At 37.3% G+C, this 22363-nt stretch overlaps 1 protein-coding gene across 1 annotated transcript; it reads right to left on the bottom strand.

Annotated features, from left to right (window-relative positions):
* Positions 1 to 20824: 20824 nt before the first annotated feature.
* Positions 20825 to 21938, bottom strand: LOC149140179 (uncharacterized). Its single transcript, XM_089449276.1, has 2 exons — positions 21735 to 21938; positions 20825 to 21589 (listed from the first exon to the last, which is right to left on the bottom strand). The coding sequence occupies exons 1-2, from the start codon at positions 21763 to 21765 to the stop codon at positions 21027 to 21029; spliced, it is 594 nt and encodes a 197-aa protein (XP_089305402.1). The 5' UTR covers positions 21766 to 21938; the 3' UTR covers positions 20825 to 21026.
* Between the last annotated feature and the right edge of the window lie 425 nt (positions 21939 to 22363).

Raw genomic sequence — 22363 nt, forward strand, 5'->3', positions numbered from 1 at the left:
TCTCTCTAGAAGTTGGGGTGCTAAACTTGGCAGATCACTCCAATTAGACCTATCATATGCCACCATCCCTGTTTTTGGAGGCACTTGTTGTCTTTACCAGGAATCTAGGCTAACTTATACGATTAGTTCTGAGACGAACCCTGAGAATTCCCCAGTTTATACGATCAAGGAAAACATGGGAAATTTTGTGTTTTCTGTCTCAGAGGACGAACCTTCCCTGACCGAGAAGACCGACCTTCTCTCATTCCCTCTTGATGCTAATATAGTGTGGAAGATGTACTTTGATGGTGCTTCTTCCAAGGTCAGGCTAGTGTCGGTGTTGTTTTGATACCCCATCACAGAAGAATTCTTCTTTTTCCTTTAAACTGAATTTTGAAACAACTAATAACATTGTCGAGTATGAAGCCCTTCTCCTCAGACTAGAGACTACACACAAACTCAATATTAAAAATCTATCTGTGTATGGCGACTCTGAGCTGGTAATTAAACAGGTGACAAATAAATGTCAAACTAAACACCCTCGTTTGTGCGCCTATAGGAATCAAGTTTGGGACTTAGTTGATAATTTTTTCCTGGCAATCAATTTCACTACAGTCCCCCGCGAACAAAATCAGCTAGTCGATGCTTTGGTCGTTACAGAAGATACTTTTGTCCCTCCCACTGGTCTTAAGATCAAGTTCGAGATAGAGGTTCTTTACAGACCCTCCATACCCGATAACATTAAGCATTGGCAGGTATTCGAGGATGAACAAGAGATTAAGAGGTTCGTACAATTGGTCAGAGGATTATCAGATCATTGCATTGATGAAGACGAGGACGTTGATATATCTCTGATTCAAGCTTCTCACCTAAGTTCCAAAATTGGTAACCATGACGTTATTCAATTAAAAAATAATTACATTCCTAGAGGATTGATTCTGTTAGAGAAAATATTTGATCATAATGACATCGTGGCTAGTCTAGCCCTAAAACCCCCAAATATCAAAATAGAGGTTGTCAACATCTCCTCTACATCTGAGAGTAAATTGGTTAATTTGTCTAAGCTTCTTCCGCCCGACATGAAAAAACGTTATATTCACCTTCTCTCAACATATGTTGACATCTTTGCATGGTCCTATGATGACCTTAAGGCTTACGATCAAAGTATAATAGAGCATCGAATTCCTCTAAAAGAGGGAGCTAAGCCTTTCAAACAGAAGCTTCGTCATATTAACCCCCTCCTTCTTCCTCCCATTGAAAAAGAAATAAAAAATATTTTAGATGCCAAGATTATAGTCCCCCTGCGATATTCTACTTGGGTGGCCAACTTAGTACCAGTTAGGAAGAAAAGTGGTGAGATTAGATTGTGCGTAGATTTTAGGAATCTAAATAGAGCATCCCTAAAGGATAATTATCCCCTCCTAAAAATGGACACTGTTCTACAACGAGTAGTGGGTGCCTTTCGCTTCTCTATGATGGAAGGATTCTTCGGCTATAACCAGATAGCGGTTCATAGGGATGATATGTATAAAACGTGTTTCACTACTCCTTGGGCACTTTTATGTACCAAAAAATTCCCTTTGGGTTAATGAACGTTGGAGCAACTTTTCAGCGGGCAATGGATATCACCTTCACCAACGAAAAGGATCGGTTCATTGTCATTTATCTAGACGACATCACTGCTTTCTCTTCAGATGACGACCAACACCTTAGGCACCTAGAAAACATTTTTTCAGAAATGTCGCAGGTTTGGCCTATCCCTAAATCCAAACAAATCCTTCTTTGCGATGACAGAAGATAAGTTACTGGGACATTTAATATCCAGGCACGGTTATCTAACAATTAATATGGTATATCAATCTTCCCAACACTTCTTTTAGTGCTAATGTCCCAATTATAAACTGAAGTAGTAGCCCTTATTGCCAACAAGTGAGTATCTCACTTTTTGTGAGTTTTAAACCTTTTATAGTAAAGCAATGTATACATTGACCTTTTATAAATAGAAAAGTAAAAAATATAAATCACATAATACTCAAAAATTTACACTAGAAACCCTTCACTAGGAAAACTAACAAATGTTTAGAGTCATACCTCTAACTCATTGTATTTTATTCACTATTTACAATACAATATATAAGATCGCATAGCATCCAAAACCTTGTTTCCCATAACTTAGATTAGATTCCTTAATTGAAATTACATTGCAATGGGATGATAAAACATTGGCCAAAAACCAAGGCAAAAAAAGAACCCAAAAAAATCCAAAAAAGGTTGTCTTTAGGGTGTAGTGAGCCCCCCACCTAAACCCTATGAAATGTATAGTACATGGGGCTAATCATGCAAATAATATAACACATACCCAACACTTCTCTAGCCTCTTGCATTTCTAGTTAGTCCTTGTAGGCTCAACAACAAGTAGAGAATAATGGATGGACTAATATTGTTAAAGGAGGAAAGATTCCTCAATCCTACTTTCATTATTTCCCTCCTTTAATGTGCCACATGAAAGCTAAGGTGGTAATGTGCTACCACCTTCACTTGCCACTATTCTCTCTCGATGAGCAACCCAACTTTGACATGTCTTTTGACTTCATTAAAGTGGTCTTCATGGTTAAGGGCTTTTCAACTCCACCACTGAAACTATGCCTTCATGCTTGACCCACAATGTAGCTATAATGGGGCTCAAGATATTGCCTTCTCCCACCTAACCTTTGTCCATCATAGACCATTTGCTTTAAGATCTTTGAACCAATGCCTTTGGTATGCTTCTCAAATTCACCAAAATTCTCATGAGAGAAATCCAAGGAAGGTGACCTTGCCAAAGCAGTCTCCATCATGGTGCTAGTTAAGGCAATGGTAATGGAAGGTGGCCTTGCTTCTTAATGCTCTTGGACAATTGCTTGTAGCTCTGCTAATGCCCTCGCCTTCTCTACCAATTCTTGTTGCATCCAATTCTTCATTTCAGTGAGCCTATCTTCTTGTCAGCTATCCAACTAAACGACCACCTCATCTAAGTGTACAAGCTATGCTCTATGCTTGTCCCAATTGATCATGACAATGGTGAGGGAGTCTTGGTGTTCTTCAAACTTCTTTAGCAATGGAAACAATCTGGAAGAATTGTCAACGTGCTTCTCCATTTTTTCTATCCTCTTGTTGAACATTTGGACTTGCTCCTTCAAGTGTTCATTTTATTCTCGAAGATGAGCATTATTGACCCTTAAGTCTTCAACTTGTCTTTACTTTGTTTACCCATGTTGAATTCTACACTTTTATGTTCAAAGTTCTAGAAATTGTATCACCGTCAAGGATGTAATTGCTCTAATACCTAATGATCCCTAAATGAGGGACTTATAGCCCACTCACTTCACCAACATGGATCCTCTATGGAAATGTCTTCTAAACTCTATTCCCCTGCTTGTACAAGGAGCCTTGTCTTTAGAAAGGCCACTGAGCCTTTATTCGCTACCCTATACAAGGATCTTTGTCTTCTTCTTAGTGGGCTAGTTGTAAGGTATCTTCTTTGTTCTTCATTCTTAAAATTAGAAACAATATTAGCTCAACCTACAAGGTCTCTTCATGGAATTTCAAATTAATGGCATGGACTCTAGTACCATCTTACTTCTTTGTTGTGCTTACCACTCTAAGTTCACTCTACTTGAGCAATATCTTATGTGCAACAAGATCTGCTTGTCGAACAACCTTAATTGTCAAAAAGCCAACCAACTTGGGCTTTTATAGAGTTTTGGCTTCTAAAGGCTCCTAGGTTAATGTTCTTACAGGAATTCTGAGTGTAAGTTATGCTTCTTGGTGCTCCTCTCGAGGTGTAGAAGGATAGTTCTATCCATATGATGGATTAGCTTGTTGGTTACCTCTTATAGCCATTGAGCTTAGTGTTAAACTAAGCAATGCTTCCACTCTACAAGAACCTACCACTGATTTTTTGTTGCCAACACAAATAACCAAATATGGAAAACTAATATTTTCTCAAAGGCCTAAGGTAGTCTAACATTGTAAAGGTTCAACACCAATTTCTAGCTCTCTTTCTTAGAATATTCCTGTCAAGTAGTATCTTCACCCTATCATTTGTTGAGAGTTATAGCTTGGACAAGAACATTCACATAAGTTGAGTGAACATGCGAGAAGTAGTTCAAGATAATTTCCAAGATTAATTCTATTTTGTAATTCACTTTAACTAAAAAGTGGAAGTCTTATATTTCGCAATTGAAACTAAAAGTATATCCCATGCATGAATTAGACTAAGAGTAATACCAAAAATAGATTCCCAGCTAGAAGTATAAGACATGTCAAAGAAGAGGCTTCAATACAGTTAAGTAGTTGAGCAGATTGAGAATCTGAGAAAAAGGGAGTGTAGGCAACAAAGATAGAGGTGTTTATGGGCAACACAATTTTGTACAGTCACAGGGAACAACTTTCTACAAATGTATGGAACAACTCCATACATATGTATGAAGGTTTGTACAGTGGTACAGATGGTACTGTACATATATGTATGTTGCATGGAATCCCTACAACGAGGTTGTACAACATCATGTAATTTGTACAACAAGGCCATATAACAAAGAACTATTGTTTCCTAGTTTTATTAGCAACTCTTAAGCAACGTGTAGAAGCTCAAGTTCAATGTGATTTCAATAATCATGCAGTTCTGTTTTTGTGGGCAACTTGCATAGGTTTCCTCATAAGTTTTTTGAAGGAATAAAAAGTTGACTCTGAAGGAGAATTACATGTGTATGTGTGAAATTTTGTTTTACGCTTCATCCAATTGTTAGCTATTGTGTGATTGATGCTATGGTTTAAAATTTAATTTCAGCGTTAATTAAATTCAACAATCTACTTATTTAATTGAGATCACAAGGACAATAGTCACCTAGGGCTTGAAATTTTCACATGATACCAAAGCTCGCATCTCTAATTGAGATTCTCAAGTATTTGTGACAATAAATCCACAGTTGAAAAGGACTAGTAACTAGAGGATTTCAAACTAGTTTTCAAATTTGAGAGTTGGTGTAGTAGATCTCAGAGATGGCATCCGCTGACCTCAAGTTCAAGGGTAAATTGGATGGTCCCTGGAATTTCTTAGCATGGAAGGCGAGGATTACACTCCTACTAAAAGAGGATGATCTTTTGGATATTGCCAAGGATGTTGTGACTCCGCCTACAGACCCCAACAATTGGCAGCCCATAAGAAGGAGGTGGAAGCCAAGCAGATGATCTTGAATACCATAAAGGATTATATGACCCCCTCACGTGTCCAAGAAGAAGACGACAAAGGAGATGTGTGATGTCCTAGTTAGTCATTTCTAGAGTGAGAACATAAATAGGAAGACGATATAGAGAAATAAACTCAGATCCATAGATATAACTAAATCAAACACAATCACCACTTATCTTATGAAAATCACATGTGTGATCAACTTGCAATAGTTAGGGAGATGGTTGAAGATGTGGAGCTAATGAGCACGGTACCCACTAAATTGTTTCACAGCTTCAAGGGAACCATTAGTCAAAGGTATTTGCACTAGAGAAAACCTTACTAACTTTGAGAGGCTTTGGGATGATTATATCCAAGATAAGTCTCGAATGCAAATAGGGACTTCCACTTAAGTTTAATGTGAACGTGTGAGTAGTATTTTGAGACATTTTCAAAACGTAATTTTTGAAAAGGAAATCAATTTTGAATTTCACTTTAGTGAAAATTGAGTATTATATTTAGCAGTTGACTCCAAAAGTGTATCTCATGTATGACTTTGACTAAGAGTAATTTGAGGAACAAAAAAGAAGAAACTATACTAAAAGTAGAAAAATGGGTCAAAGTAGAGGCTTCAATATAATTGAGTAGTAGAGTAGGTTGAGCGTGTGAGAGAAAGGGAGAGTGCAGGCAACGAGGAAAGAGATTTCAAGGAAGCATGCAATTGCATATAATCATATGGAACAATGTTGTACATCCATACGAACAATACCATATGATCTACACAGTCATATGGAACCTATATACTAGGGTCATACGGTCATTGTGTTGTCCACACAACAGAGAATTGTTGTTTCCTATTTTTTCTAGCAGGTGTACCTCTCAAGCAACATATAGAAGCTCAAGTTTGAGGTGTTTTAATAATTGTGCAAAGATGTTTTTTGTGGGCAACTTGCAATGGTTTCCTTGTAAGTTTTCTAAAGGAATGAAAAGTTGATTTTAAAGGAGAATTACATGCATGTGTGAAACCGTGTTATATGCTTCTGTTATATAATTTCTATCTATTGTGTGATTGATGCTATGATCTAAAACTTAATTTCAACATTAATTAAATTTTAGAATCTACATGTTTGATTGAGATCATAAGGACCATTAGTCACCTAGGGATTGAAATTTTCACATCATTGTCAATTGGAGTAACTCATACAATTTCAAGATGATACGCGCTACCAATTAACACTTCATTCATCAAAACAATTGTCATTTTCTCCCACTAAACAAAAATCATTTTGGACAACGCATCAAAAATACTTTGTGCTTAAGGAGTTACTCTCATTCCAATTCATCATGCTTCAACTATTGCTTACCTCAATGAAGCTTCCTCTTGAACCTAGATACTCTACTTTACTATGCAAATATTCTTTAAATCAAGTGGGTCATTTTCTTAACTCAACAATGTAAAGTCCTTGATATTATTTCCTTTCAAAAGCAAAGGCAAATCGCACAGTTGAGGTGGTGGTAAATGTAGAGGTTAACACTAAGGGAGATTGTAGCCTTTAGAAATCAACCAGCGATCAATTGTGTGACCTCAAGGAGAAAGAGATAACCCACACAAGCAAGTACAACCTATAACACTATCATAGGTAATATGGGGGGAGAGGCAATGCTTGACTAAGGCAAAATCAACACCTGAGAGATGAAATAAACTCAGACCAAGGTAGAATCAACAAAGCATATGATATTACAGTGCATGGAGGAAAGAATTTTCCTAATTAAGAGAAAAATAGTCCCAGGGAGACGTAAATATACCTAGGCAAGCGAGAAAACGTCCCAACAAAATAGAATTTGATGTAGAAGAATTGAATCGACCTAAGGTAATACAAAATCAACTATAGCAAGAGTTAATTTGACCAAAATAACATTAAAATGCCTTGGGAGAGAGAAATAATACACAACAATCTATGAGAGGTGGATTGTTAGATATGAGGGGCGAGAATTAGTAAACTCGCTGAAAAGTAGCAACATATGACTTTTAATAGCCAACAATCTCAAGCCTTGAGAGGAAATGGACGATGGACATTTTGAAGTTATGGTGGTTCCTCATTTCCATGTGAATTCTACAATAGACAGCGATTTAAATCAAAACTAAATAAGATCCCAACTATTAATCAACCACGGAGAATTAGCTCTAGTCTACACATCCATATAAATGAAGTCCACAACAACATTAGAATAAATGACAATGAACACAAATTTTGCCCTAGAAACCCAAATGGAAAAACCGACTTTGAATTAAGCTTAGTGTTTCATTTCAGCAATCTCTAGTTACAATTCACTCTTGGATCTTCTTCCATCTTCCTCAATTATCCAACAAAAAAACCATTAAGAATAAAAATATAATAAGAAATAGAGAGAGTTGGGTGTGTAGGGGGGAGGCCAATGGCCATTACCCTTCATTTCCCCTTCCTATGCCTTCTCTCCTGTTTTATTTTCTTAAACTTTTAACTTATTCTCTTTTTCCTCTCACATTTGTATTATTCAACTTGTACATTTGCTTTGTTTTACATTGTTTGCTAACCTTCATAAATTGTTAAATTGTTTTGCAAACACTAAGTCTTACACCCATTCATCAGTTCAAATCCATTTTGAATCACCTCCAAATTGAGAGGTTTTTTTTTATCTTCAAAAGCTTGAAGGAAACCAATGTAAATCAATAGGTTTTCTTATATTTTTCTCCAAAACATGGCTCTAACTCTAGCTCATGGCTTGGGCTCTAACTCATGGTTTTAGCTATTGGCTTTAGTCTCTAGTTATGGCTCTAATTCTAGTTGCTAGCTTGCTTGTTCTCACAACATAAAAGTTTGCTCATTGACTCTCAACTCTAAGTAATCTCAAAATCTAAACTCGACTCAACACATTCATCTCTCTCTCTCTCTCTCTCTCTCTCTCTCTCATCTTGGCAATCATGACGCCGAGTCAAACATTAGTCATCTTGTTCAATGTAGCCCCAACACGCTACCATCATGTATCAATCATATGAAAGGAAGTGTGGCCTACCTTCTCCTACTACGATCAATTGCTTCCCATCATGGAAACAACACTCTATTTGTCGAATTGATTCTCTTTTTTCTCCCACATTTGTATTATTCAACTTGTACATTTGCTTTGTTTTACATTATTGGCTAACCTTCATAAATTGCAAAATTGTCTTGCAAGTACCAAGTCTTACACGTCTAAATTCTAGTTGCTAGCTTGCTTGTTCTCATTTTGCTCATTGACTCTCAACTCTAAGTAATCTCAAAATCTAAACTCGACTCAACACTCATTGGCAATCATGACGCCGAGTCAAACATTAGTCATCTTGTTCAATGTAGCCCCAACACGCTACCATCATGTATCAATCATATGAAAGGAAGTGTGGCCTACCTTCTCCTACTACGATCAATTGCTTCCCATCATGGAAACAACACTCTATTTGTCGAATTGATTCTCTTTTTTCTCCCACATTTGTATTATTCAACTTGTACATTTGCTTTGTTTTACATTATTGGCTAACCTTCATAAATTGCAAAATTGTCTTGCAAGTACCAAGTCTTACACCCATTCATTGGTTTGGATCTATATTAGATCACTAAAGGAAACCCATGTGGTCTTGAGGACCACACATCATCATCAAACTTTACATATTTTCTCACCATTGTATGTCCATTGCATTGGAATGTAGATTTATCACACAAGAAACTGAAAGAAGGTTCTTTGTCAAACAAGGATTAAAAATATATATATATATCATTTAACTAAAGAACATCACCCATAAAAGCATCTAAAAGGAAAAGGAGCCCAATCCCTTCATAAGACAAGTGGCATCATCACCCAACTCCACTGACATTCCCTTTACCTTGAAATCTACTAAAGATATTCTTGTCATAATCCATAAGTCTCAAAGCACTATTGTCCACATACCATCTGACAGTGGACACACTTTTGGCTAAATGTCCACAGACCACTAAAAATGTAGCGTAAGACTTGGATTCTAACTCGTCCAATCCAACTACAATCCCTACACTCCCAACAATCTATTCATGCTATTGTTTGACCTTCCCTTTCTTGTTCTTTGGACAATGGTTGGCATAATGCCTTTTTTGTTGACCCCTAAAACAAGTCACATGACTATAATCCTTCTTGATATTCTTACAAGAATGGCACTTCCTCCTTGCCCATATTGGGCATATCAACCAGTCCAATCACTGAAGTAACATTGGTATACAACCACAACCCATCGTAGGTCCAAATTGCTCTTTCTGGCCATAACAACCTACTCCAATCACTAGAGCATCTAGGGCATCACACTCAAAACCCATCATAGGTCCAAATTGCCCATCTCAAGCATAATAGCACACCCCATTCAGTAAAACATCCTAGGTCTCACACCCAATGAAATCCTCTATTCTTAGCTCCATCTCACAAGTAGTTGAATTTTCAATGTAATGGATGGAAAATTTCAAACATAAATCGCTTCAATCACCAGCATATCTTGGGCATAACACCCACAAACGTTGTTGATTTTTGGTAACATCGGATGTGCTCTAAGCCTCGAAATTTGTTTGGAGGCTAGGACACACGTATTCCATAATACCCAGACATCGTTTTGGGAAATTCCACCTAGAGATAGTTTTATTAAAATAATTAATTATTTTTAATGTATGCCTAAGTATAAACTTAGGAAATTAAAATAATTAAAGGGTATTAATAAAACTGGGTGTGAATCTTCTAGAAAAAGATGGAGATCGAGTCAATATGATCTGAGCCATTGATTAGAATTTAATTTAGGTCGTTGATTACTCAACGAGAAGATTATAAGGACTTCGATGGGCATTTGGAAGAGACATCGAGTGAGAGATCAGAGATCAATTTTCTCAAGAGAGTAGCGCAGCAGTGGCCGGAGAGGTCATCGAGGAGATTTCTTGCAGTGAGGGGTAGGGATAGTTTTCCAGTTGGAGAGTTTCTTGATCCGGGGATACATTGCAGAGAAGGCAGAGAGAGATCCAAAAGAGGCAACAAAGTCAGGCTGAGACAGGGCAGAGCCTAAGAGGAGATTCAAAATATGCTGGAGAATCGAGTTCTAGAGCCAGAAGCTGGGGTGTGAGACCGGAAGGGCAAAGAGTCGAAGTTCCAGAGGCAAATCGGCCAACAAGAAGGGTGACGCAGAGCCTATTAGCTGTGGCGTTGAACTGCATAGATTGATGCAAAGGCAGTGCAGAGGTAGTGTGGGGTTTGCCATCCAGAACCTGGATCAATATTGAATCTTCAGTGATAGTGTGAAGTATTTCTCACTAATTTATTTGCCAGTAAGATTCTCTGTATCAGATAACCAGTAAGGCATCCAAAGATTGTATTTAAAAACTATTGCATAATAATACAAACCCTCAACTGTTTGACCGGTTTCTGCATTGGGTTTTTCCGGGGACATTTATCCAAAAACAACGTTGTCAATTTTGTGTGTGGGTATTTCTTCTTGCTCTGTTCTTGTTTCCGTATATAATTTAATTAGTGAAGGTTGTAGTCGTATTTACTTCAATATTTATAGTGTAACATAATAAATAACTTACATGAATTAACAAGTAGGAGAAGTAATATCAGTTTGTTGCAGTGGGGATTTGGGTCTCCAAATTTTCACAAACGTTTCATAAATTCCCATGGTTATCTCAGTTATGGATCAAGTCCAACCATTGGAGCTTTCTTGGGCATCACACCCACATAAATATTCCAATCTCATATTTGTATCACATGTAGCTAACTTCTTCATGTAATGAATGGAAAACTTTAATAAAACCCTTCTAATACCTTCTAGGAATTTCAGAAATCTCTCTAATCTAAGATTTCCATCACTTCAATGGAGTCACAATTTTTTATCACGAAGAACTTTCAACCATAGGGTTGAACTAAAATATTCAAAAACACCCCAACATATATCTCAAATCTGTCTACCACTAATCTAGGCAAGTTCAATTAGATAAACATTGCAAAATATTTCAACACTAGATTAATGTAACAACCCTTCGGCACGATCAAATTAAGTATGCAAATCTACAAATTGCATTCATTAATGACATAAATATAGCAACGCATTTCATATCTGAAGTTTCATCAAATCCATACCAAATCACTCTACATTTCAACATTATTGTCCCACTATATCAACATAATAAAACAACAATGATACAACTCATTATTATCACAATTTGAAGACAGAGTGCAATACCTCAACATTGTCAAAGCTAATAAATCGAATCCTTCCACTTTATCTCGAGAAAGGACTTCTCCACAACTTCTCAAACTCTAGCTAAGGCATCCATAATTATTGCAAATCCTAACCACCAACAAGGTTTAGCAAGGCATCCCACAAACCTATAATAACATCTCCAAGAGTTCAATGGGGTGATGGGTGTGAAGGGGGTAATATTAAACCACAAATGAAAATCATGTTGAAAAGTGTAACTAGGTTCGGTCGTCATAATGACATGTAATTATGACTTTTGTAAATGATGTAATGAAGAAAATAAAATTATTTTTGTAAGCCTTGCTTCATGGGTTTCATGAGCAAGCAAATTTTATTTTTAGATGGCTCCCATTGAGAGGCTTAGGATTTGTCATTAAATTCAAAGAATTAATGCCATCTATGAAGAGCTCTTCTTGAGCATGTGTAAAATGTATTTGAGTTAATTGCATTGTCAAATAGCCCTCCAAAAGACAAGCACAGTCCTTCTCTTCCTATGTCGGCCTACAAGATGATATAATGGCTCATGTCAGCTCACTCAAGAAGACACATCCATTCGGTGCTCATGTCGGCTTAATATATATGGACCAATCACTATAAATAGGGTGAAAACACTTCACATTAAACACAGTTCACAAGTTCAAATCCTTCTATAGTTTTCGGTGGGAAGTTACAATGAAGAATTTGGATGTCTAATCACAGTGCAGAAATCGGATGGGTAAGGACAGCGAAGAGATCTAGGGACAGAACCACGTATATCTCTGTGATTTTTGAATGGGTAGTAGCAAAGGCAAGTTCTTATACATATCCCTGAGATTTCAATGAATAGAAGACAGCAAGGATTCAGATCATCTATATTTTCGGTGAAGGATAAGACTAAAGTTCTGTGGAAGGGAATTCAAATCCCTCTCAAATGTAGATCACCATGGCAGCGAAGAAGTATATTGGTCTTTTTATAGACCACAATCCGAAGTTCTTGCAGTAGTCACAGTTTCATGTTATGCTACAGTGATTCGGTACTATCGCTGTTGGAAGAATTCGATATCTCACATAAAAAAGGTCACAATAGATCTCATTGTTGTTACAAAGAAGGAAGGGTTCATTGGTATATTAGAAGGCAATGAAAATGGTTCAATGTCTAAAGTTTAACGAACCTAAAAAAAGCAATCAAGAAGGAGGAGGAGGACTTGTGTCTTGATCAGGGAGTGGCTAATAAGTCAAGGGCCTTGGTCTTAGTACTAGTCAATTGGAATCTCTATAAGAAGAATTTGTGTGGGTTTTCCTCTCAAACAGTGAGAGGTTTTGGCCCTGGCTCATAGCCTACATGATGTGTCTCTTATCTATTTATGTTCATGCATTAGTTATTGTTTGAAGAAGATCCTAATCTAAACAAGTATAATGCAATCACAAACAGTCATTAATAGAAGAGAAATCACCTAATGCTAATGCCGTAGATTTCTCAACAAATCGATATCTTCATCCTCATGGAGCTAAAGCATTTACTCCAATATCTAGCAGAAGCATATGGACTTTTTCAAGGATTAAAAATATCCAAGTTGCTCAATGTCTATAACTTGTGTGATTGGAGACTCTGTGCTCATCATTAGATATATGCAAAAAGGAACCTCCCCATCAAATGTGAGGCTTGATTTTGTGCCAAGTAGGATAAGACACCTCAATTCTTCATTTTTCCATCTTGGATTTTATCATGTCTTCAGAGACAATAATTTCGAAGTATATCAATATGCAACTTTAGCCACTAGGCAAAAGGAAGGGACCTTAGACATCAATATTGTGGTCTCATATGAACCTATCCATTTATCATTTTTATGACATTTGGCAACCCATTTAATCGACACAAGGGTATCATTATGACCGTGGCTCATTTAACATAGTAGGGAGAACGATGAGACTTCACATTTACACTCACACACATTCCTCCCCCAACTAGCACTTATTTGCATCATTGCAGAGGGTAATGGTATATCTATGTGGGATTATCTTGGTTTTCCCCAAGAACTTCGCAGGCTACAGGCATGGTGGACTTAGGCCCAGTTTGGCGTTGATTCCTCATGCATCTCTCTAGATTTGGAACTCTTCTTCCTCAGTCACAAAGCATGGAATCCTTGGGGAAAAAAGCTTCAATTTAGCAAAGCCAATATGGAATTAGTTCCAACAAAAGAATGAAGACTTTTGTTTAATTATCTAGTTTTTTCTAATTACATTATTTAAAGTAGTTAAATTGCTAGGTACCGTCTATACATTGTACACTTATCAATTTGAAAAGCTTAGGATCTATTGTAAGACTAAATAGCCTCTCCTTTTTGGGTTGTATTTAAAAGCTTAGAACTCTTTTGGATTGTACTCTTTGTTGTCAGCTTTGCTATGGATTTTTTATAATATAAATCTACAAATTACAGTTTAGGGAAAAAAAACATCTCCAAGAGTTCAACAAAAAGCTAGCATCATACCCACTATCCAACACTTAAATCAACACTTGCATCTCACAAGCTTTACTCTCCACTTCCATCATATAAGCCAAGGATCCCTGGGACATGTCTCTCACAAGCACTATTTTTGTTACAAGAGTAAATGGGGCACACTTCAAAGCAAGATGTCTAAATCCACACTAGGGTTTGTCCAACCCCAAAGGTAGTGTACGCTCCAAGGGTGTCCACATCTCAAATGCTCCTCCTCCAAGATGATGCACCTTCAATCAATGGTTCCTCAACTCAAGCATCCCTCCTCAAATTGTGCAAGTGATCACATGCTCCTAGGGCCAAGTAAACAACATCAAAGTGCCTAACACCCTCCTCCAAAGTGGTTATTCCATATGTTATAAGTGCCCATCCTCCTCAACAGTTTCACTTGTAGAAGATGCCATGTACAAACAACCACATCAAGAAGCGCACTTCCCCAACACTAATCCCAAGGCAAGCACACACCTAATCTAAGCTCTCCAAATGTAAGTTAAAAATAAAGTAGCTAGGAGACCACAAACCCTTCACATCCAGAGAAGCCTCTCCTAACTAGGAGAAAACACTTTTGGAGCAACCAAAAACCAACATTACTACCTTTAGATCCAAAACATTAGCCATTCCAAGTCCAAAATACATGAAAAAATCAGCAATTTTCAAGATTGTCAACTTGAAGACAGTCTGAATCCATTTTTTCCAGTATCCATTATTGTGGAGTTGATGACAGCGTTTTCCAGTGATGTCTAAGCAGTACATCATACTGGCTGATTGCAAATTGCCCTATTTGTTGAGAAGCATCGTGCTAAGATATATAATGAAAAGCTTGCATATTCATGTATAGAAATCTAGCCTTGGACAAGCGAAGTAGAGTGTTTGAGATAATTTCATATTGACGGGCACTGGACGAGAAGCTATAAATTACTTCAAAACCAAATTAAATAGCTTCTTTATTTTATAGAGCTGGCCTCTTAATGAATATCCTGTGACGAATAATATTCCAAGAAATAGGACCCTACATGGATCCGCTCAAATATTAGCAAGTTTCCAGGATTACTGGAACTGAAGAAAATTTAAAGAATATAATCCAATTCTGACATCTCTAGTGATTATTGGATTTTAAAAACTGATTGCTATCGAAATGGATGTAGACAAATTTTAACGGGGCCACTTGAATAATGCTGGTGCATGCAGATAGATTCATATACATATACAAGCAAAATCCATAGTGCTAATTGATGGATGCCACCTATCAACTTGCGCAACTAGACAATTCAGGCAGTTGATGTATGTTGATTGGTGCCATTTTCCACCTTTTTTAACTAGCAGTGCCAAATAGCATATATTAGCAAGTTTCCAAAATTACTGGAACTGAAGAAAATTCTGACATCTCTAGTGATTATTGAATTTAAAAAACTGATTGCTATAGAAATGGATGTAGACAAATTTTAACGGGGGCACTTGAATAATGTTTGTGCATGCAGATAGATTCATATACATATACAAGCAAAATCCATTGTGCTAATTGATGGATGTCACCCATCAACTAGCGCACCTAGCAGTGCCAAATAGCATATGTCAACCACCTTTAATTATATGGTTCTGCTAGCACACGCAAAATCTATTAAAAGCTACTACAAAACTTGCATAAAGAACAACTAAAGGTTATCTGCAAAACAGACTTGCAGCAGATTTAATACCAAACAGACAATAAAATAGAAACATCAAGCATGACGTTCAGTGCCAAGTGATCGAATTAGGCAGCATAGTATATGCTCAGAGTATCATACGATATGTGAAAGGGCATCAAAACACAAGGCAGAAGCTCTTTTGGAATATGACTACTAACATTCATGCCAACTGTATGCAATGTTTGGTGGGAAGAATGTTCTCAAGAAACAATGTACTCTGCAAACTATATTTTGTGACGTTTGTGCACAATAGTGTGAGTCTGCATATCTATGCACCATAAGAGGTGAGTCTGCTCTGAACTCCTCGAATAGCCTTTATGAGAGTATATGATTAAAGATCCGCTCCCTGAAGCAGAAAACTGCCTAATTCTTGGCCCTTAAGATAACTTAGTTGTTTCTCCCAGGCTAAAACCAGTGGCTGTTGTAATAACATGCAATCTGCTGCTAAGACAAATGTAGACTGGAATTCATCAAAATTGACAATAATCTTCATTCATACAGCATGTGACTTTACTACACTGTGAGAGACGATTCTTTACCAGTAAAACTCAAGACACAATCTTGCGAAGAATGAGAAAAGAATTAGTTCTAACTTCTAAATGATGACATAAACAAAGAACGGCACAAGTTCATTGCAAAATTCCAACCACCAGACAAAAGAAATAGTTGACAAAGGATTGGAAAACTAATTTTAATTTTTGAACCGAACGATCCCTCTAATTTGCAGTCAATTAAATGAATTTTTTTAATATATCATTCAACCATTGATTGTCATCTTTTGCAGTACTGTGTAATTATTAACATTTGACTCTCAAAACTTGTCTCCAATCTATAGACAGAACCACAGCTACAAGAAAAAATAACAGACCAAACAAACCATGTCGTCAATATAGCCAACTTCCAATTATCTCAGAAAAAGATATGGGAAAGGACTCCAAATTATAAAGTTATAAACATAATAGGGCTTCAGTTGTCAATGAGTGGACGTGCCTATGATTAAGTCTAACCAAGAAGACAACCTCCCATTAGAATTGTCACCTGTGACCTGAATACAGAATGCATTTTATAAATGTCAACTCTAAGCTCGAGAAAGCAGTAAAAACATAGCATAGCTTGCCACTGGACCATGAATACAATTAGACGTAGTTTGTTTCCTGAGCTAGTGTGAATAAGGAATTATAAATTTGGCAACCAGATGAAAGGTAGACTAGTTTTAGTATACTTAAGCAGCCTAAATCCATCTTGGAAGTACACTAATTGAATGATATGAACCTTTTAGTGCAGTGAGTTTGGCAATCAGATGAAAGGTAGACTAGTTTAATATACTTAAGCAGCTTAAATCCTTCTTGGAAGGACACTAGAATAATATGAACCTTTTAGACTTTAGTGCAGTGTTACCCAAGTGTGGATGGCCTCAAGAAGTGATCGTATAAAATTAAAACTACTCTACACTAGACCTAAACTATACACACGAAATACATACTTGATTGCAACAGCATAGATAATGGAAATGATATCAAAGAGATTGTAATTGACAAAATTTATCCCATAAACCTTTGGAGACAGAAGGTAGATAGTTTCACTGTGGTTGTTGCTTTACTTTCACTCTACTCTCCTCTTTCCCCTGGATAGGTTTAGACGCCTTGGGATTTGAAGAATTCCTAGTGCAGAGAGAAGCATAAAACATCCCTTGTGGAAGACTGATCTCCATGTGCGAATCAAATCACCACAGTTCCCATTTGTCCCTGTCAAAAGCAAATGTGGAATTGAAAAGGAGATAAAAATGCTATCTATAAGATTTTTGTGTCAAAATTACTCCTGGTTGGTTGGTATACAGTGTACATTACAACTCCTAACATGAAGTCTATAGTGTGTCAAGGAAACTTGTGGCTGTTGGGAATCAGGATGTCATTGTTTCAATGTCTCAATTCAATTTTGCAGTCTTCAACCTATTATAGGTCAACTTTAGTCAGTGTAGGATGATGTCCCAGCACATAATTTGTAGCATTTCTATTTTAGCTGTAGCATGGAGAATGAGACAGCAGCAGACACCATACATGTCTAGGAGAGACCCTTACAAGCATCACAATACCATCTATGCAACTGCTTGGGTGCAATTAGGTATTGACAATTGTTGATTGGGCAGAACCCAGTGAAGAGTTTGATAAACCTGTGCAAGAAAAGCAATACTAATAGAATCTAAAACATAAGAATGACAATGGCACATTCACACAGTGTACACAAGATTTATCCTGGAAACCTTTAAATAGGAAAACCAACCTAACTCAGAGTTGAACCCTCTCTCTATCTAATTGCATTAACTCGACCATATGAATATTTAGGTATTCTGAAGCTTCAATCAACCCTAATCCATTAACCTAAATTAGATGATAGCCCTAATCCCTTAACCAAGATTAGATTTCAATGGACCAAAACCATTGGCTGAAATAACACATAACAGACCAAAAAAAATTCCCTCGGGGGCTCTACCTTCAAAACACTGGACGGAGGGCTCACTGGGCTCTCATAACACCCCCAGCCAGGAGAATTCCCTCCCAAACCCCCTTCATTCAAGGGCGAGCTCCTGAACCCCTGTCAAGATGTGACTAAGTCAAACTGCAAAGGATACAAGTAACAACACATATCCAATACCCAGTTGTCCAATCTCCTCTACATAGAATTTATTATGGTTTTCTCTTTGTATGGCAGATATAGCAGATTTAGGTCTATTTTAGTTTTTCTCAAATTCTAGTTGTTGTAATGGATAATCAAAACCAAGTACTTAGATAAATAATTGAAAAGAAGTTTAGGCCTACGCTCTTTATCCTCCTAGCAAGGGAACTTAAAAAAACAAAGAATTTCCTTCAACGTCAGAGGAGACTCGAGCATACTTATCAAATTAGTGGTCTTGAAAAAAATCCGATCTAATAGCATACTTGCTTTGATTATAGCCCAAATCCAGAAGGAGGTTGGCAACCTGCATAAGATCTCATTCTACCAAGTTTTATGAGAACGCAACTATCAGGTTGATTCTTTAGACAATGAAGTCATCACTCTTAAAATAGGTGTTTTATGAAAAAGTGAGGAGTGGCACTTTCACGGTTCACCCAATACCTTAATCCCCTTGGATTATGGATATAAGGACATGTAGGATCACAAATAACACCATTTTCCATATAGTCGTTGTCAACAAATCCATGCGAGGGCTCAAATTTGAAAGGACTAGCCCATCCCTCCTTCGCATGCTTGAAATTAACTATGAACTGGTACTTGAAATCCTCGAAAAGAGTATTCATTGGCAAGGTGGGATATGAATCACAGTGCAGGAGAAGCAAGAGGTATCAAATGGAGGAAGGCCATTTAACCAGAGATTAACCTGGTAAGAGCCTCTCTTAGCCTTTGGTTGGTTTTCTAGAACTTCTGCCTGTCATACATGGTTTCAGGGCATTCGCACTGTGCAGTCATTCCATGGATTTAGCCCCTGGAAGCCAAGCGTGCCTTGTGTGTGGTTCCCCTGTTAGTGAATTTCATCTATCTTTCGGTTAAATTGCATCTTTAAATCTCATCTAGCACGTGTCCTCCTAGCTCTTTGGGTTTTACTTGTGTCATTCTGATATCCTTCAATTCAGTTTCTCAAATTTCTGGTCCATTGGCATCTTGGCATTTTTGTGGTGTTATTTGTGGAGCAGGGGTCCTCTTTCATTGCATTGGAAACAGGACTTTCTTTGGGATATTCTCTTTGTGCATCAGTTGAGCTCCAGAAAACCCTTGCCAAAGGCTGGCATTATTGTTCCTCTCAGTGTGCCATTATCGTGAATTACAACAAAGCCCCGGAGTTTAGAGTCCATACAATGAAACAGAACCTCTCTTTCAACAGTGACTTCTAAATGTCAAGAAAATGAACACCAGTGCACTTCACAAAATACTATAATTATGAATATGCTGGTCCAGCAAAAACAATAGATTGATTTCTTGGAGGTCTTACTCTGCAGCTTCTAATCACAGCATGTCAACAAATTCAGTTCAAACAGATTTTAACTAATTCAGTTCAAACTGATTTTGAAGAGGAAGACAGTTCACCAAATGATGGAAGACATGGAACTTGTAAACCAGAACCCTATTCCTTCCAACATCGGGCAGAAAGAAGCTAATAGTCACTTTGTTTTTCGCTAATCTATATGTTTAGTAAAACATCAGAATTTTACATGCTTTTTAAAGTTGTATACCTATACGTATATTTGTAAGGAACTCTGGGACAGTGGGATGTAATAACTGTGGACTTTTACAATTTCTATTTTGTGGCATGTGAGAGATGCCAATTTTGTTTGAAAACTCAAGACAGCTGTATTATGTACTTCTTTTGTTTAGCTTTGCTACAGCTTTTATAATATAAAGATTCCCAGATTCGGTTAAAAAAAATGGAAAAGAAGGTTTCACAATCTGCTGAGGAGTTTTCATCTTAGCAGCACAACTGAAGCAGGAAGTTTATCGTGTCCTGGGGGATTGTGATAAAAACAATGGAGACTGAATATAACCACAAGATAGTTCTTAAGAAATTACAGGAAAGTATGGACGTAATGGGGCAGAGACTAACAACAATTGAGAACGATAGAGCCCTGACCCAAGAGAGAATTTTCAAAAACAGAAGTTCATTGGCGCTGGCGGAAAGAAGATGAGATCGGAAGTTTAAGACCCTTCTTGAATATCATGTTCCCAGTCCCATCCTCATTGAAGATGAATGGGCGGGGGCACAGCTTCTTGGCCCCCGACAACCCAACAAAACACGCTACGAAGTTAGTCAACCTTGTCTCGGTTACAGCCAATAAAAGTCTACTGCTGCCGGGTGGTTGTCTCAAATTTGTAATTTCGTCTCCAGTTTAGGTATAAGGAGATGTTCCAGATCCTCTGTTTTCAGTTACAATATATTTTGGGTCTGTTTACTAAGTTTCAGTGTGGTTGACATTGACGGACAACCGTGTGAAGCCTAATGTATCTTTTTTGGGTCTCGTGGTTGGTTTAGCAGAACAGAAGCTACTCCGGCTCTGCAAAATTCTAACTGTCCTAATTTTACTCCTACAATCCCAGAAAAGGGATATAATGAAATTTGATTTTTTCAGGGAAAATAAAAGCTAATGTAAAAACAATAAATACCTATTGACAGCATCTAAACAAGAAACAAGATGCCAAAACCATATCAAGAATAATCTGAATTTCTTAATGGCAACCATAATTGCAGAGTCTTTTGAGATGTACTTGATTTACTAGAACCCTTCTCCCATTATCATAATTGAAAATCAAATTTGATGAACACCCCCAAAAAATACGAGAGAAGTTTTGAAGAATGTGTTTCCGAAAGCTCAGATTTGAAATTTCCTCGTTCCTTTTGGAACTGTGAACTATCTTTGACTCGGAGACTCTTGAGGCCTTCTGAGGATATCAACCCATTGATTTTCAGGTACCGTGTCGGCCCAATCAGGCCTAAAACCCTCTAAAGTAATACCCCTCATCGCGTTGATGATAGCAGCGCGCCTTTCTGGGTTTAAAGGGGCTCTTCTCCTCTCCAGGTCTGCCATGTTCGCTTCTCTTATTGCAATCTCTGCTTCTTCTCTCCTACGTTCCTCTTCCTCCGCTTCCTCATCCCTTTCTGGACCATCTGACTCGTTTTCATTGACAGAGCTATTGCCCACTTGAAGGTCTGCAAATCCACCCACATTCCCAAACACATGAATTTCCATACCATTATAAACGACCGTAGTTGAAGGAGAGCCGTTCGGTGGATTCGATCCCTCGCCCTCCTGCGAATTAATTGCTTGAAACCCCTGTGCCGCTTGTCCATTCCCATTACTACTATTAGGGCCGGCTTGCAACCGATCATCAGCAGAAATCAGTTCGTAGTCTGAGATCTGAGAGTATTCTGCCGTGCCATTCCCGTGATTTTCATGGGGTATTTCTTCTCCTTCTAACATCATTAACATCATGAAAAGATAGATTTACATGCAGGATTAAATTACACACAGGAATCCATTTAGAAAACCTACAGAAAAGTCCATCAAAAATACCTTAATATACAGGGAGCAACTGAAAATGATGCACTGACACTCTACCTGAAGAAGAATAATCCAATGGAATGGCCATTCGCGAGTATTTTCTGGTGCCGTCCCCTCCAATGCAGAAATTATAAATAAAAGAAAGATCAGATTGAATGATGTTGTAAGCAAATTCCACATAAACAGAACCGAGCAAGAGACCGAGTCATGCCGCGAACAAGGTAAACACGTGGTCCATGTGACATAAAAACCGTGTACTGACTGTATTTTTTTTAACCTTTTGCTCTTCTGTCTTTTGAAGTTTTATATCAATTGATTTTTATTTTTTTTCTCCGGTAAAAAAAAATTGCCAAGAATTTTTTATAACAAATAGATTTTCACAAGTCAAGGAAAATCATATTGTTTTAAAAAATAATTTATTGATGTTATATAAGGGGCTAAATTTTCGCGTCTCACATGTTATTCACAATGGTATTTGCAAAGATGGAAAATTGAACTTTATCTTCTTCAAAATTTCCACTCTAAAAATTGAATTGAAAATGGTCCATATAATTTTGTTGGGTTATGTTTCATTTTTTTGATAAAAAGATTTATACTAAATAAAAGAAGATTTCACTGTAGCCATGGTCTAGATTCAAATGTATTCATTGTTAAGGAGTTTTGGGATGAAAAAACTTTAGTTGGCA

This window comes from Pinus tabuliformis, chromosome X (genome assembly GCF_031772625.1).
Source record: "Pinus tabuliformis cultivar Carrire ecotype Pingquan chromosome X, CPIR1, whole genome shotgun sequence".
NCBI lineage: Eukaryota > Viridiplantae > Streptophyta > Pinopsida > Pinales > Pinaceae > Pinus > Pinus tabuliformis.